Below are 16,176 nucleotides of genomic sequence, written 5' to 3' on the forward strand. Positions count from 1 at the left end.
AAACGTGGACCCTGCCCTGTAAAGAAGGGAGGAGAGAAACAGGAGGGAAGGGGGGGCACAAGGGGGAGGGGGTTGGGGAGGCGGGGTCGGAGCTGTGCTCGCGCCCCCAGCGCGCCAGTCCCGGGGCTGCAGGGAGCGCAGCGCGCGCCGCCGGGGCCCCGGCCACCGGACGCCCTACCGGACACGACCCTCCCAGGAGCTTGGACAACTGCCCACCTCGACACTGCACCGGACACTGCCCCCCACAGGGCTGGACACTACAACGGACACTACTTCCCTGCTCCGGACATTGCTCCCTGTTCCCCCCAGGCCCTGGACTCCTTCCCCCCTCCCCCTACAGGGGCGCAGACATTGAGCCCATTGCAGGCTCTAGCTAGCGTCCCCTTGCACCCTAGCCCTGGACATTGCTTCCTCCCTGACCCCTTCTCCCACCTCCAACCGCCTCATCTTTCTCCCGTTTGGGTCGGAGCCCCGCCAGTTTCTCCGATCCCCTGCTGCTTGGCCTCGGCTGCCCGGGCCCCCATCCCCCGTCTGCTCGCCCGGATGCCTCTCCCGGGGGGGTTGTGGTGGCTCCTCTGCTGCCGTCGAGGCTTCACTCTTCTGCACCGGGACTATGGTGACGGCGAGCTTAGCGGGGACGGGGACGAGGACGAAGACGAGGAGACCTTTGAGCTACGGACCCCGAGTCCAGCGGGCGGCGGGAGGGTAAGTCCCTTGGGGGATTTGTAGCCTTGTCTCAATCACTCTCACTACAACCGGCGGTCATGCCTGATCCCACTCCAGACTCCAGCCAAACGCTGCGCTCTTGGCAAACTGAGGATGTGGGAGAGATTCTTGCATGGAGGCCAGAGCCCCCAGGAGCTCAAGGAGCAGCCCTACTTGGGATGTGCCTGTGGGCCTAGCGCTGCACACAGGGCGCTGTCCACCTGCTGGGCGCCCGGAGGCAAGGGAGGCGTCACGCGTGGCGCGGCGCGACCTGGCCCTGCCTCTGCCTCTCCCTTCCCTGCCGGGCTCGCGTCCCATCCCGTCTCCTTCCGCCTCCGCCAGCGCCAAAGAATGTGGCGAGGCCGGCTGGGCGGCTCGAACTCCTGGGTCCCCTCTGCTCCAAGTTGGTGAGCGCTGGGGCCAGATGCGGGAGCTCCCTCCACTGGGACCTGGGCGAGGGGGCGAAGGCATCCTAGGATTGGGGTCCGCGGTGAGGACCCCAAGGACTGTGAGCTGGGGGCTGTGGCCCTTTGAGGATCTCTCGTCATTACCCTGCCACTCAGGACAGAACTTTCGGCCTTCCCTGGTGAGGCTCCTGGGAAATCCCTGAGGGGACAGTGGGGAACTCTTGGATGCTGGGTTTTGTCAAATCTCCCCTTCGTGTAACTGAGGCACAACTGATGTGGCAGACCTCCATCCCTGACTGCCCTTTCCCATGCTACTATACCCTGGCAATCAAACTCTCATGTGCTGTGGCCTGGGTCAGATTCCCATCCCCCTCAGGGGTCCCCAGCAGGCTCTGTGGCTCAGTGCCCGGGTGGGGCGGGGTGCTACTGGGGCCTGCGCCAGCACCTGGCGAGGCAGAGGGCAGATAAATATAGAGGGGGGAGAGGAGGGAAGCAGGGGACTGCGATTATCCGGGTGAGTCTAAGGGGGTGATCAGTACCTGCCCCTCTGGCGCTGCGGATGAAAGCTCTGCCCAGACCCTCCAGAAAATAGGTGAATGTATTTCTAGGGAAGGCACAGGACTCAGGCATCCCCATGCTTCCAGTCTGGGCAGGGTCTGCTCTGTCAACCAAGCCATTGCCTCCCTCATACTCCACCTCCACCCCCTCCTCCTCGCAGCTTAGGGACAGGTGTCCCTGGTCTCCCTTCCCCTCCTCCTCCCTCCTGGCTCTCTAGCCGTCTGGGCGCAGTGGGACCATGGCACAATTCCTGCCTGACTTGGCTTTGGGTTGGGTTTGAGGCCTCTCTCAGACCCCAGTCTGCAGCTGAAGTTCCAGGAGAGCCAGTAAGGATGTGATGATTTAGAGAAGGGCAAAATCTCAAACCACACCTGGCCTGGAAAATGTGTGCTATTTTTCAGCCTGGCCTGCCTTTCCAGAACCCCAGCAAAGAGGCAGGATCTCTGCTCTCCCCTGAATCTCAGGAGTGTCTGTGGGCGAATGTACCAAGCTCTTGAACTCCCTGCATTCATCTCTGTGCCCACCACCTGCCTTCTCCTGGCCAGCAAGGCAAAATGGGTGAAGGAAAAATGAGGAGGAAGGAGTGACTTCCAGGCTGCCAGAGAGAGAAGGGACTTGGTCCACCTCTGGTGTTTCAAAGATGGGAAGACTAAAGCGCAGAAGTGGGAGGGGAGTTGGCACAGTGAGTTAGTGGTCTGGCCCGTATTAGACCCCAGGTCTCCTGACTCCCTGTCCAGGACTCTTTCCACCCCACCTGACCCCATTGCATCTTGAAAGGGTGATGGAAAAAGGTGGGAGCTTTGACTTCTTAGCTGTTCTGTAGAGCTTGTTTGCATAGACAGCGAGTGTGGAGGCGATCTCGGAGCGGCTCCAGCTCATTCTGCCCGGTCACTACCCAACTCCTTTATTTCTTCCTCGACCCCCTGAGCAACACTGTCCTAGAAGCAGAAGTCACGGACATTGGGCAGGGAGGGCTCTGACACTGAGAGTTTCCTTGCCTATCTTTCCAGAATCCCCTGGACGTGACGCTGACTCAACCTGCGAGGAGCGGGGCAGTCTCCGACAGGTGAATCTCCCCTCTTCATTCATAGGTTGTTTTGTTTTTTTTAACTTTATGTTGTTAATTATGTGATGCTAAGGATCGAACCCAGTGCCTCACATATGCTAGGCAAGTGCTGTACCACTGAGCCTCAACCCCAGCCCCTTTCTTAGTTTTGAGACCCCAGCCGGTTCTCGGGGACGCATCCTTGTGGTCTTCCCTCACCGGGTTGTGCAATAAGGGAGAGGCCCAACGCCACCGGACGCTGTGGTTTGGCCGGGGTCCCGGGGGGCGGTCCGGCTGGGGGCGTGGGGAGGAAGGTGGGGGGGTTCCAGCTATTTCTGGTGCAAGGTCAGAACGGCCCTGCGGTTCCCACAGCCTGGAGGAGGGGTGCCCAGCTTAGGAGCAAGCACCCATCACAGCCTGGGGAGCCCCTACTGAGGAGCCCCCTGGAGGCGGAGTGGAGGTCCAGCAGCTTCACTCAACTCTTCATTTCTGACCCAGGCTCCAGAGCTGGGAGGAGACTTGGAGCCTCATTCCAGAAAAGGGTCTGGCGGAGGAGGACCCTGACGTCGTTGTGAAAGGTGGGGACTCCCTCAGTGCACTCTGGAGGCCCCCCTGTCGCAACCCTCCAAATTATGGATAATATCTCCTCGGGCTGATCCCTTTGCCCTCCTTCTATCCTAGGGTGGCTGTACCGCGAGCCCCGCGGAGGAGGGGCACGGCCATGGCTGCCCCCGCGCAGAGCCTGGTTTGTGCTCACTCGTGATTCTCTGGACCACTTCAGCAGCAGCGGGAAGGGCGCTCGACGCCTCGGGAGTCTCGTGCTTACCAGCCTGTGTTCGGTGACTGGCCCAGAGCGCAAGCCCAAGGAGACCGGTGAGACTTCTTGGGAACCCTCCTACCTTCCTGGCAGGAGTGACAACTGGCCCTGATTGCCCTCCGCGGTCTCACTTTCCACCAGGTCTGTGGTCAGTGACTGTGTCTGGCCGGAAACACAGCGTCCGCCTCTGCTCCCCACGCCAGGCGGAGGCCGAGCGCTGGGGGGTGGCCTTGCGAGAAGTGATCTCTTCTAAGGCCCCGCTAGAGACCCCCACCCAGCTATTGCTCAGGGACATACAGGTGAGAGAGAGGTCTCCTCTAAGAGCCTAGAGGATGGTGAACCTGAAGCTTTCTGGGCACGGGAACTCCCTTCTCCATCAGGGTAACCCTTTTCCTGGCCTCTAGGAGAGTTGCGGGGATCCAGAGGCAGTGGCCCTCATCTACCGTCGGAACCCGATTCTGAGGCACACCAGTGGAGCCTTGTATGCCCCACTTCTGCCCCTGCCCTATGGAGTCAGTGCCCCTGGTGAGTACTCCTGTGGCCCAGGTTCCTTGGATGGGATGGGGTAGATCATAGGTAAGAATCTGAATGCCTTAATTGGCAGGGACCTAAGAATCTTCAAGGGACCTACCCAGAACGATGCTTTTTAAAGGATGAAGGTGAAACTATAAGCTGACCAGGGTGGAAGAGAGGGAATTCAGAACAGAAAAAAAAGTCCTTTGTGACCATTTTCTCTAAAAGACCTCATTCTGACCATTGATGTTCCTTCAGGGATTTTTATCCTTTCTCTTCTATTTTTTAAATTATACTCTTAAGATCATGTTATATTACCTTTACAAATAATAGGAAAAAAAAATCTCTTAGGGAGAATGTGCTTGCCTCATTCAGCTATACCTTTCCCCAAAAGGGTGTAGTGACTCATCTGGGTGCTAAAGCTAGAGGATTTCTCCCAGTTACAGAATTTGGGGTTTAAAACTACTTTCCTTAGTTTTTCTCTCTATCATATTAACTCAAAGTCCAGGTTTAGGAGGGTAGAGAGAGAGGATTCTTGGGAGGCAGGGGTTGAGAGTTTGGCTTTGTGGGACCATTGCTTTCCCTTCACTCTTCCTGTCATTCGTACCCTCCCCTTCTTGCCACCCCTGTTCCCATTATACTCCTTCTGACCTTCCCTTGGTTTGCACCTTCCTCCCAGGGTGCACCTCTGTGTCCCCTCTCCAAACCGTCCCTCCGCCCCCACCCTCCCGCAGGTCCAGGCTACGCACCCTTGCGAGAGGAGGCGGTGCGGCTGTTCCTTGCGCTCCAGGCACTGGAGGGGGCACGCCGCCCAGGGCCCCTGATGCAGGGTGTGCTCCAAACCTGCAGGGACCTGCCTGCACTCCGGGATGAACTCTTCCTGCAGCTGGCTAAGCAGACCTCAGGCCCTGCAGGTCCTCCTGGGCTCCCTGCTACCCAAGACCCTGCAACCCTGCGGTACTGGCAGCTCCTCACCTGTATGAGCTGCACCTTCCGGCCTGGGGGAGCTGTACGGGGTCACCTCCTGGGGCATTTGGAGAGGTGAGAGGAGAGGAGAAGGTGTAAGGCTAAGGCAAAGGAGTGACAGGGCTGGGAGAGAACTACAGGCTTTTGTAAGGGAGTTAACATGAGGAACCTAGATGAAGAGAAGGGATTTATCCCCTGCCTTTGTGCGAATTGCAAGATCATATCCCATTTGTGAGCAAAGGAATTACAATAAGGCACCCCCTTTGGGCGAAGGAATTATAAAAAGGCTGCTTTTCCTCGGTTATGCAGGCCAGCACCATGGTTTAGGAAAGCACAGCAATGTGGTCCAGTTTTGGATTTCAGCGGGGAGGAACATCAGGAGACTGTCGGAAGTGGGCGGGGACAGTTGGGAGAGAGCTGCCAGAAGATCGAAAGTGATTTAACTCCATGCGAAGCACCGGAGACAGTCTGCCTTCAAGGAACTTGAGTTGGAGAGGAGAAAATTGACTAGAAGAAATAAACCATTACTACAAGAAGGGGAGAGGGAGGGATGGAAGGGGAAGTAAGGGAAGGAGGAAAGCCCTTGGAGCACTGATCCTTGGATTCCTCTTAACACAGGACGGAGCAGGCACTCCCGAACTCGGAACTAGCGGAATATGCGCGCTTCATCCGGAAAGCGCTGGGCCGGACGCGAGGCCGAGAGCTGGTGCCATCACTGGCAGAGATTTCCGCACTAAGCCAACGACAGGAACTGTTGTGCACCGTGCACTGTCCCGGAGCTGGTGCCTGCCCTGTGGCCATTGACTCCCACACGACAGCGGGGGAGGTGAGGCCAAAGGCCCCTAGTTTCCCTAACCCTTCCTTCGAGGTTCTCGTACCTGGTTTTCCTTGATCCTGAGTTGACCGCTAGGCTCTGATTCCTTATTTCAATAAGTGGGTTAATGATGGTGTCAGGACTAAGAGACGTATTTCCCAGAATATTGGCAAGACCGTCTTCCCTCTAGGTGGCTCGAGAGCTGGTGGGACGTCTGGGTTTGGCCCGGAGCCGCAACGTATTTGCGTTGTACGAACAGCGTGGTGCCCAGGAACGAGCCCTGGCTGGGGGGACTCTCGTGGCAGACGTGCTCACCAGGTTTGAGAAGTAAATGTCCAGCCCCAGAACTGTTCTGTATTAATCCATCTCCTCAGCTTAAATCACTAAGCAAACACTTATTGAGCACTTGCCCCTTGTTCTGTGATTTACATACAGAGTCCATACCCGCAGACCGAACTGTGTGCAATCTGACTTCTACGCTCACCTCTATGGGCCACTCTTCCGGGGCCCAGCCCCAAACATATGGCCACGCCCCCACATTTGTCCTGCCCCTTTCCCAAGCTGCTGGGCCCTGTTTCCCCATTGCCTTACGCTCTTTTTTCTTCTGCAGTTTAGCCGCAGAGGAAGCCGGACTGGAAGACTCACCCGACTCCGGGTGGAGACTGTGTCTGCGTCTTCACGGACCTCTGCACCCTGAGGGACTGTCCCCAGATAGTCACGAACTGCCTTTCCTTTTTGAGCAGGTGAGGATCTCCCGCCATCACGTCTTCGAATACAGGGTCTACGCCGGATCTCTTTTTCTGGGCCATTCCAATGAATCATTACGGCAACCCCACGGGAGACCATTCCTGAACCCTTAACTAAGATCTTTGGCTCCATACTCCGAGGTGTTTTAGCTACAGTATAGTCGCCATGCATGACTGACGCCCGTGCCTCCCTTGCAGGCTCATGCTCTGCTGCTGCGCGGCCGGCCACCGCCGCCCGACGACACGCTGCGCGCCCTGGCGGCGCTGCGCCTGCAGAGCCTGCACCGGGACTTCTCCCCGCGGGTGCCTCTGCCGCGCCTAGACCGCCTGCTGCCGCCCCCGACCCCGCCGCACGAAGTTCCACCCCGCCCAACTCCCAGGCCGCCTCCCTCAGCCGCCCTGCTGGCCGGGGCACTCTGGAGCCCCAGCCTGGCCAAGAGGCGGGCGGAGCGGGCTCGGCGCGGAGGGGCCTGCCGTACAGCGGGAAGCGCAGCTCGGGAGGGAGGAGGCGGCGCCCGCACCGCTGCTGCTGTGCTGGGCGGCTGGAAGCGGTTACGGGGCATGGGCCGAGCTGAGGCCATGGCTGCCTACCTGGCTCTGGCGGCGCAGTGTCCGGGGTTCGGCGCTGCTCGGTATGACGTTCTGGAGCTGAGCACGGTGAGGGGGAGAAGGGAGAAGGGGACTCTGGAGGCCCAAGCCCCACACCTTTGCCCCAGAGCCATAGGCCCCCACTGTGGGTCACTTCATTTACTACTTCCAAACCCCAGGAGACACTAGCCCTGCGGGGCTTGCACCTCCTGGATTTTAGCCCCCTCCATACTTCACTGTTTATCATAGAGGGGTCAGGGAACTCCTTGCTCACAACCGTTTCCCCCTACCAAGAAGAATGTTATAGAATCCCCTCCTTCCCCCCTGACTCTGCCCATCTGTCTGCAGGAACCTGGCGGAGGTGCTCCACAGAAGCTATGCCTGGGTCTGGGAGCCAAAGCCATGTCCCTCTCCCGCCCTGGTGAGACAGAACCCATCCACAGTGTCAGCTATGGTCATGTGGCCGCCTGCCAGCTAATGGGCCCCCAAACCCTAGCATTGAGGGTGGGCGAGAGTCAGCTTCTCCTGCAGAGTCCCCAGGTGAGTGGGAAAAGGGGTTATGGAAGAAGGGAAGGGAAATCAAGAACCATCTATGGACCCTCAATCATGGGTACAGCTCTAGGCACTGGAGAGCCAACTATGATCAAAGATAAGCTCCTAGGAGCTTAGAGTACAGGAATCAGACAGAATCCAAGATCATTTAAAATAGGCTTAAATGCTACAAAGGAAAGAGTAATGTGATAGGAAGTGACTGTAGAGGACATAGCATTAGGTAGTCAGAGCCAGATTCTCAAAGAGGATGACATATAAGCTAGCCATAGGAAGATCTGGGGGAACGCATTCCAGGTAGAGGGAATTGCTCTTGCAGAGTCCAAGAGAGGAGAGTATACTTGGCATGGTAGAGGAGCAGAAAGAAGCAAGACTGATCTGGGCATAGGGGAGCACACCTGTAATCCCAGAGACTCAGGAGCCTGAGGCCAGAGAATAAGTTTGAGGCCAGCCTCAGCAATTTAGTGAGGCCCTGTCTCAAAAATATAAGGGCTGGGGGTGTGGCTCAGTGGTAAAACTCTCCTGGGCTCAATCACCAGTAGAGGGATGATGAGGATGAAAAGGTTGCCTGGAGCCAGAGCATGAAGAACTCTGGTAGAGAAGCTGGAGACTTAGAGCCTGAATGAAAGAAGAGAAAAAGAAGAGAACCTAGTGGCCCCTGGCACTGACCTCTGCCCTCTCTTAGGTGGAAGAGATCATGCAGCTGGTGAATGCCTACTTGGCCAACCCCTCCCCCGAGAGGCCCTGCGGCAGCTCTGCTCCTCCATGCCAAGACCTGTCAGACACCTCCCCTCCCAGCCAGCACCAAGGCCTGGATGAGCCCCAGGGACAGTCTGGCTGCTTGGGGCAGCTGCAGGACTGAGCTTGCCAAGAGGTCATGACTCCCCTCTTCCCTCCAGCCTGGGCCAGGACTACTCTGAGATTTGAGGAGACTATGGACCCTTTTGGCCCTGCAGGGACAGGGTACAGACCCCATACCCAAGGTCTGCAATGGGTGTGGACAATTTTCTAGTTTGTTTCTTAATTTATTTGTAGAAGAGAAGCAAAAAAAAAAAAAAAAATTCTTTATTTACACAAACCCTTCCTGTGGGAGTGTTTTCAGTGGGACAAGTTGGAGCACCATAGCTCAGAGCTCCACCCCTGGGGACACCCACACTCCAGGATTTACCAGACACTGAAAGGAGTCTGGACACCACAGAGCTCCACCCTCCTTGACCTTCTGGATTTAACCTCCTCTTAGCCAGTTTTCTGCCATATGGTGATGGGCGGGGCAGGCAAGAAGACAGAACTGGAAGCTGGCAATTACTCACCCTCTCTTCTCCATTGAGTGGCATAGGGGTGGCCCCATGGTATCCCTGAGGCTGGAGGGCAGTGAGTCATTAAGACTGGTTCTGCCCATATCCTACCCTGATGTCCAGCTTCTGATCCTGTTTGGGTTCATCTTTGTTCTGCCTACTGTTTTGGGTTTGAAATGGAGAGAAGCTTGGGGCAGGATGTAGACCCAAACACTTCTCTAGTACAGAAAAAGAACTCAGGATGAATACAGCATACTCCTAAGTTCTGTCCTGCTGATCAGGTTGGGTTGAACTGGGTTGAGTTCCTGAGACTCTGATGGCCCTGGGCATCCAGAGTTCCAGCTTTTCTGACCTGCTCAGAATACAGTAGGCCCTACTTTCATAGATCCCACATCCTCTTTGCTGAATGGAGGAGGCTGGAGCAACACTGACCCACTCTGAAGCAGGAGCTTAAGCACTAAGGAGACAGCAACCTCATTAACCCTCTGTACTCTTGAGAGCTGGGCTGACTTCAGCCTGATTCATGGCCAGTTTCAATGGAAATAGACACACTAAGACCTGGACTAGATGGGAAGAAGTTAGAGGAAATTAAGCCGACCCTACTATCACTCACTTGGAAACTGAAGATTCATCATCATCCCCCATAGTCACAGATCAAACCCTGACTATATTCACTGCCAAGTTTTATTACTTTATTTGAACTGAACCAGCATATCAAGGGTCAGGAATGGAAGGGAGGAAATTGGGCTAGTTCCTGGGGAGCCCAGCAGGGTAAAGTTGGATCACAGGGATCAGTCATGGTGGTAGCTGGGCTTCCTGTACAAGGGGAAGAGCAGAGAAGAAAATCACTGCTCCTGGGTGCCCCAGGATATATAGTCTGGTCGTGTTGCTGCATGGTACTCATCAATGAGCTCCTGAACAACCTCCCTGGACCTGTCCATCTCATCGAAATTGTCCTTGAAGATGTCCTCTTTGCGGAACTGCTCCAGGAAGGCCCCCCGCTTCCACAGCTTGTCATACTGCTGGCAGGAACTTTCGAAGAGCTGAAAAAAGAAGGAAATGATCAGAATGGGAGCTAGTAGAGGACAGGGGATTAGGAATGGACTGGGGAAGTTGGGTGCCGTGTCACATGCCTATAATCCCAGCTACTTGGGAGGTTGTAGATAGGAGGATCACAGATTCAAGGCCAGCCTGGGCCTTGAACTTGGTGAGACCCTGTCTCTAAAATATAAGACTGGGGGCATAGGTCAGTTCAAACCCATGTACTGCCAAAAGAAAAAACAACAAAAAAAAAAGGAATGGACTGGGAGAATTTGATGAAGGTAGATAGTAAACAGAGTAGTAACAGCAAGACTGGACTCACTGAGGAGATACTGGTGTGGTTGGCCATCATGAGCCCGCTGACCCGGTGAGCTGAGGGCAGGTAGGGGGACTTCCTCGACAGGGCCACCTGGATGCTGGCTGGGCCCCAGGGGATGAAGTTGGCCAACTTCCGTTCACGGATCCTCTGCAGGCTCTTGTGCACCTGGGGCGGGCACGGGAGCACTGGTGGGGGCCACTCCTCTACCCTGAGGTTCGGGGACAGGGCAAAGGGGCCTCACCTACCTGGGTGGGGTCCACCTCTCCCTGGATGATGTTGAGGATGGCGATGTAGCAGTGGTTGGTCTGGCGGTCCCGGCCTGTGGACACCATCACATTCTTAGGCTGCAGCAGCCGCCTCATGACATCCAGGACTGTGGTCTTCCTCACGCTGGCCACCTGAGGGTAAGGTGGGTCACAGGGACCAGGCTGGCACTCAAGGCACAGTCCAGTCCACAAGACGAGCCAACACATGTCCCCATCAGACTTGGGGTGCTGTGGTATCTCTGGGGGCATGTCTATAGGTTCAGGTCTACCCTGAATCTCTGAGGCAGGAATAGGATCTTAGCCCTCCTCCGCTAAGCAGATTCATGCTCCAGCACAGGAGCAGAAGCAACCCCATCCCACCCAGTTGCTGCAGGAGCCAAAGGCTTAAGGAAGGTGGAGACAAGTCAGCAGGCAAATGGCATGCTTCCTGCCAGTCCCTGAGCAAGAACCTTGGGGGACTGCAAAGGACAGCTCTTGGGACAGAGGGGAGAACAGAGAGGCAAGGTCAGTGTCTCTGGGCCCAGGCCAGCCCTGGCTGGGACACTAAGGGCTGCTCTTACTGACTGGTCTGTGGTGAGGGGGGTATAACCGGTCATGAGGAAGTGGAGCCGGGGTGTGGGAATGAGCGAGGCGATGAGGCCGATGAGGTCATTGTTCATGTAGCCAGGGTAGCGCAGGGTGGTGGTGCTGGCCGACATGATGGTGGACACCTGGAAACGGGTGTGTGTATCATGGGTCTTGGCCCATATGGGACCTCCCTTCCCAGATGGCCTTCCAGCAAGTAGGGTTTCTGGAGGGGGCTCACCAGCTGGTTGATCTGGGAGAAGGATGGGTTCTGGATGTGAAGGCGGTCTGTGGCAATCCGATTAAGGGCTGTATTGTCCAGCACCACCTGGAAGGTAGAAGGGTATCATGGCACCTTTTTGAGGAGCAGAGGGGATACAGAAATAAGATGTAACTCAATCTCTACTAAACTCCAAAACCAGAAAGTACCTTTTTTAATTTAAAAGGAAAATAGTGTCTTTGTGGCATCACAATATACTTTTGGACCATACAGGACAGTTAACAAATATGTGAGTACACCCATGTGCCACTCACAGTGCCTGGCTCTAGAGAGACCACAGAGAATAAAACAGGCATGCTCTTTGATGTCACTGGGATTTCGGTCAAAGGGACAGGCATTTTTTTTTTTTTTTGTAGTGGGGATTTAACCCAGAGGTGCTTAACCATTGAAACACATCTCCAGCCCTTTTTATTTTTTTACTTTTTGAGACAAGGTCCTGCTAAATTGCTCAGGACCTCACTAAATTGCTGAGGCTGGCCTTGAAATGGCAACCCTCCCGCTTTAACCTCCCAGTTGCTGGGACTACAGGTGTGCACCACCATGCCCAGCCTAGACAAGCATTAAATATAAAACAACAAGCTCAGAGTGTAAGCACAGTGAGTATGTGCTTAGCATGCTTATGGCCCTGGGTTCAATCTTTAGCACCAAATAAATAAATGAAACAAATATAGTTAACAACCTGAAATATATACAAAGGAACCTAACCTTTACTGGGTAGTTACTGAGTTTTGTTGTTGTTGTTTGTTTGCTTGTTTTTGCTTTTTTGGTACTGGGGATTGAACTCAGGAGCACTTGACCAGTGTGCCACATCCCCAGCCCTATTTTGTATTTTTTATACAGAGACACAAGGTCTCGCTGAGTTGCTTAGTGCCTCACCATTGCTGAAGCTAGCTTTGAACTTGAGATCCTCCTGTCTCAGCCTCCTGAGCCACTGGGATTACAGGGGTGTGCCACCACGTTTGGCACTGAAGGTTTTGCTAAGGAAGTGATCCTTGAGTTAAGAGTTCAAGCATGAGTAGGAACTGAGTAGGCAAAATGAGGGTACTGGTAGGGGTGGAGGTGTATTCACTTTGTTGAGAGTCTTGCTGCCTAAAAGGACTGAAAGCAACCTGGAAGTTGGGACCTTACTGCATAGTTTGGCCCACATACTGTGTGACTTTGTTGATCTCTTTTCTCTGTAAGGAAAGGGACTTGGAAAAGGCAAAGTGTAGGTGACAGGTCTACAAAGATAGGCCAAAGCTCCCAACTTGTTCTTCCTTTGCTCACCACGCAGTCTGCGTTCTGGGTCAGCCTCTTAAGTGTGAGGAGTGAGTTGTAGGGCTGGACCACCACGTCACTCATCTCATCCTGGCTGGGGAACACTGAGTATGTCTGTACCAGCTTCTTGGGGTACCTGGGGACAAGGAAGAGGAAAAAAGGGAGGGTAGCACAGTGAATTGGATGGACCCCCATGACTGCCACTCTCCGTCTTCTCCAGGAACAATAATGACCACTCATTTGCCACTGAGGTTTTATACAAAAGGAGTAAGAGAAGAACTATGCCCCCCCCCAATAAGCCACAAGTATCAAACCCTGTATATCCCCTCCCCTTAACCTCCTTTTCTGACAGTTACTGCTTCCAAGGTATTCCCTGGGTGGGTTTGTCCCTATGAACTCAAAGCAGAGGGGGTTGTGGCAGACCCACCAACTCACAAGAAAAAAAGTGAAAACATGTAAAGACTTTACCTAGGGAACTAGGGCTAATGTCTTCTCAAATGCAGGTTTACCTGTCATTGAGTCGCTCCAGGAGATAGGAGCCTAGGCCAGAACCTGTCCCTCCAGCGATGGAGTGGCACAGCACAAAGCCCTGCAAGGGGAGAGATGGAGCAGCTTTATACTTGCCTCATTCCCTACTTCCAACACACCCGTGTCTCAAGGTTTCCTCTGTGTCCATCAGGACAAGGCTCCTTGGAAGGTTTAGAACTTGAAAAGGCTGAATCAATTCCATGCACAAGGAGCTGATGCCACCCAGGCTATGACTCCCTTGAGAACAAGGACTGTACCTTATTTTCTATGTTCCATATCTGATGCCAACCTTCCTGCCCCAGTTGCTGGGGATCAAACCCACAGCCTACCACAGGCTAGGCAAGTGTTCTACCACTGAACTACATCACCAGTCCCCCAATGGTCTTGAATTGAATTATCCCCATTGCATTAACCTGTTCAGGTCACCTCCTGACCTTTCCCCCAGCCCTCTTCAGTGGGGAGGCCCTCACCTCTAGACTGTCACTTCCATCTGCTTCTCGGTCTATGATATCAAAGATATCTTCATGGATTTTCTCACCCTGTGTAGACATGGGAAGGGCACGTCAGGCTGAAGATTCTCTTGTCAATACAGAGAACTCTACCCTGGGACATTGTTCCCACCCTGAAGTAGAGCCTGGGGGTCGTACTGAACCCAGAAATGCACTTTGTGAATGATTTGCACAAAATTCGCATAAGTCATTCCCTAGTTTCTGTCATGTCAGGGTATCCATTTGTCTCTTGTTTACTGTCAATCTAGTCTGGTCAAATTCCCAGATGGTTTGATCCTGCCTTGCCCCAGGGTGGGAATATCAAGAGTCTCTCGGGGATGGACACCTGAGAGAATCCCCTGGCCCAGTTGTTGCCAGCTCCTCCTCCATGTTCTGACAGGTAGATGTTCTCTGGATTATAGAGCTTGGCATATGGAGAGTTGAGGATGGAATGGATCACCCGGGGCTCCAGGTCCAGCAGCACTGCCCGCGGGATGTAATGCTCATCATCTGCCTGTCCAGAGGAATCCAGGAGGAGCTCAATCAGCTAGAGTGAACCAAGTTCTCCCATCTCTGGCTCTGCTGACCCTCCCTCCTCAAACAGCCGCCCTGGCTATTCTGCCCAGCAGGTTTCCCAGTACCAGGCCACTGCCCTTCCCTTCAGGCCCCCTGGGCCACTGCGGGCCTTGGCCAAGTCGCTGAGGGCACCTGGTAGAAAAAGACGTCCTTGCGGTCAGTGCCCTCGGTGGCGAACTCCTCCACGATGCCCTCGGGGTTGATACCATGCTCGGCGCACAGCTGTTTCCAGAACTCGAACCCAACTGGGGGAGGGGGGAAGACGCCCGGGTCTGCTAGAGCCGTAAGGCCTGAGGAGCCCAGCGTTAGTCTCAGAGGCAGTCACACTCAGCGGGTGGACCCAAGGCGGTGGGCCTGGGAGCCATCACAGCTCAGGGCTGGAGGCGCAGTTCTTGATCTAGGTCATCATGCGCAGTAGGGTAGGGGGTTCATGGAAGGGAAAGAGGGACTGGTGGGTGCCAGGCATTTGAGTGCGGCCCGAAGGGGCAGAACCAGAGATTGGCGGGGCCCGGCGCTCGCTTGCTCACTCTGGTTGCCGCACTGGCCCAGCTGCAGGGTGATGATCTCCCGGGGCATCGCTGTTCAGACGTGGGCGCGCCAGCCCTGGCCCGGCGGGAGTCACCGCTGAGACGAATGCCTGGCAGCCTGGAGGGCAGGACGTGGGGAGCGCACGCTCTCCTCGTCTTTTGACGCGGGTACTCGGTCTGCGCGTGTGCAGTGTGGGCCCCGCTTCAGCCGGCGGGCCGCGGAGCCCAACCTGGGCATCATTTTCTCCCTTTGCAGTCGCAGCTGGAATTCAGCACAGGCGCAGACAGAGGCCACGCCCCCTTCTGTCCACCGTTCCGCGCCTGCGCAGCGAGACTTGGCAGGGTGGGGGCCGGCTGGGTCGCCTGCTGGGTGTGGAGGAGGGGAAAGGAGGAGCGCCAGACAGATGCCGCGGTCCAGGTGTGTGGAGTTAACTACCCACATATATGCAGGTGAACTACTCTGCCGGCTCTGGTAGGCCGAGGGACAGAATTCAAGACAACTTCCTTCTTTTAATTTTTGTTAGTTGTAGCTGTACACAATACCTTTATTTTATTTATTTATGTGGTTCTGAGGATTGATCCCAGTGCCCCACGCGTGCGAGGCAAGCGCTGTACCACTGAACCACAACCCCAGCCCAACTTTCTTATTTTAAATCTTTTTTTAAATGGTGTTACAATAAACACAACATAAAATTCACCATTTTAACCATTTGTAAGTATACAGTTCTTTGGCATTAAGTATATTCACATTGTTGCGTAAACATGGCCATCGTCCAGTTTTCATTCAGCATTTCTTCACCCTCCCAAACTGAAGCTCTGTACTTTCCATGCTGCCCCTGGCAATCACCCACCCTGCCGCCCCTGGCAATCACCATTCTACTTTCTATGAATCTGACTCCTCCACATACCTAAAAGGAAACATACCGTGTTTGTCCTTTTATGTCTGGCTTCTTTCACTTAGCAAAATGCTTCAAGATTCCTCCATTTTATAGTTTGTATCAGAGCTTCCTTCCTTTTTAAGGCTGAATAATATTCCATTGTATGCATTTACCATATTTTTTCTATTCATCCCTCAGTAAACACTTGGGTTGCTTTCCCCTTTTTCACTATTAAGAATGATGCTTTAAATATGGATGAACAAATATCTGCTCAAGTCTCTACTTTCAGTCCTTTTGGCTACGTACCCAGAAGTAGAATGCTGGATCATATGATAATTCTAATGTTTTTGAGGATTTGTCATACTATTTCCACAGCAGCTGCACAATTTTACATTCCCACTAGCAATGCAGAAGGGTTCTAGTTTCATCTCCACCAACACTTGCCGCTT

General features: G+C 54.4%; 2 protein-coding genes across 6 annotated transcripts; one reads left to right on the plus strand and one right to left on the minus strand.

The window, feature by feature from the left end:
• The first annotated feature begins 76 nt into the window (after positions 1 to 76).
• PLEKHH3 (pleckstrin homology, MyTH4 and FERM domain containing H3) lies at positions 77 to 8,824 on the plus strand. Of its 5 annotated transcripts, none has more exons than XM_079132782.1 (13): positions 77 to 705; positions 2,681 to 2,736; positions 3,214 to 3,293; positions 3,397 to 3,588; positions 3,674 to 3,831; positions 3,937 to 4,057; positions 4,780 to 5,086; positions 5,630 to 5,837; positions 6,016 to 6,143; positions 6,436 to 6,568; positions 6,770 to 7,228; positions 7,508 to 7,699; positions 8,394 to 8,824. In XM_079132782.1, the coding sequence occupies exons 1-13, from the start codon at positions 544 to 546 to the stop codon at positions 8,568 to 8,570; spliced, it is 2,373 nt and encodes a 790-aa protein (XP_078988908.1). In that variant the 5' UTR covers positions 77 to 543; the 3' UTR covers positions 8,571 to 8,824. The 5 variants fall into 5 exon arrangements, 4 of the variants coding, with proteins under 4 accessions (XP_078988908.1, XP_078988907.1, XP_078988906.1 ...); XM_079132781.1 differs by having other exon boundaries at positions 79 to 705; positions 6,016 to 6,152; XR_013762706.1 differs by lacking the exon at positions 77 to 705 and adding an exon at positions 738 to 1,291 and having other exon boundaries at positions 6,016 to 6,152; positions 6,770 to 7,203; positions 8,394 to 8,532.
• Positions 8,825 to 8,968: 144 nt separating this feature from the next.
• Positions 8,969 to 15,152, minus strand: TUBG2 (tubulin gamma 2). The gene is made up of 11 exons (XM_079132840.1): positions 14,850 to 15,152; positions 14,455 to 14,567; positions 14,093 to 14,260; positions 13,729 to 13,797; positions 13,240 to 13,319; positions 12,740 to 12,866; positions 11,435 to 11,521; positions 11,190 to 11,339; positions 10,609 to 10,761; positions 10,367 to 10,528; positions 8,969 to 10,046 (listed from the first exon to the last, which is right to left on the minus strand). The coding sequence occupies exons 1-11, from the start codon at positions 14,896 to 14,898 to the stop codon at positions 9,849 to 9,851; spliced, it is 1,356 nt and encodes a 451-aa protein (XP_078988966.1). The 5' UTR covers positions 14,899 to 15,152; the 3' UTR covers positions 8,969 to 9,848.
• Positions 15,153 to 16,176: the final 1,024 nt, after the last annotated feature.

The sequence above is a fragment of the Sciurus vulgaris genome (genome assembly GCF_902686455.1).
Source record: "Sciurus vulgaris genome assembly, chromosome: 3".
NCBI classification, from domain to species: domain Eukaryota; kingdom Metazoa; phylum Chordata; class Mammalia; order Rodentia; family Sciuridae; genus Sciurus; species Sciurus vulgaris.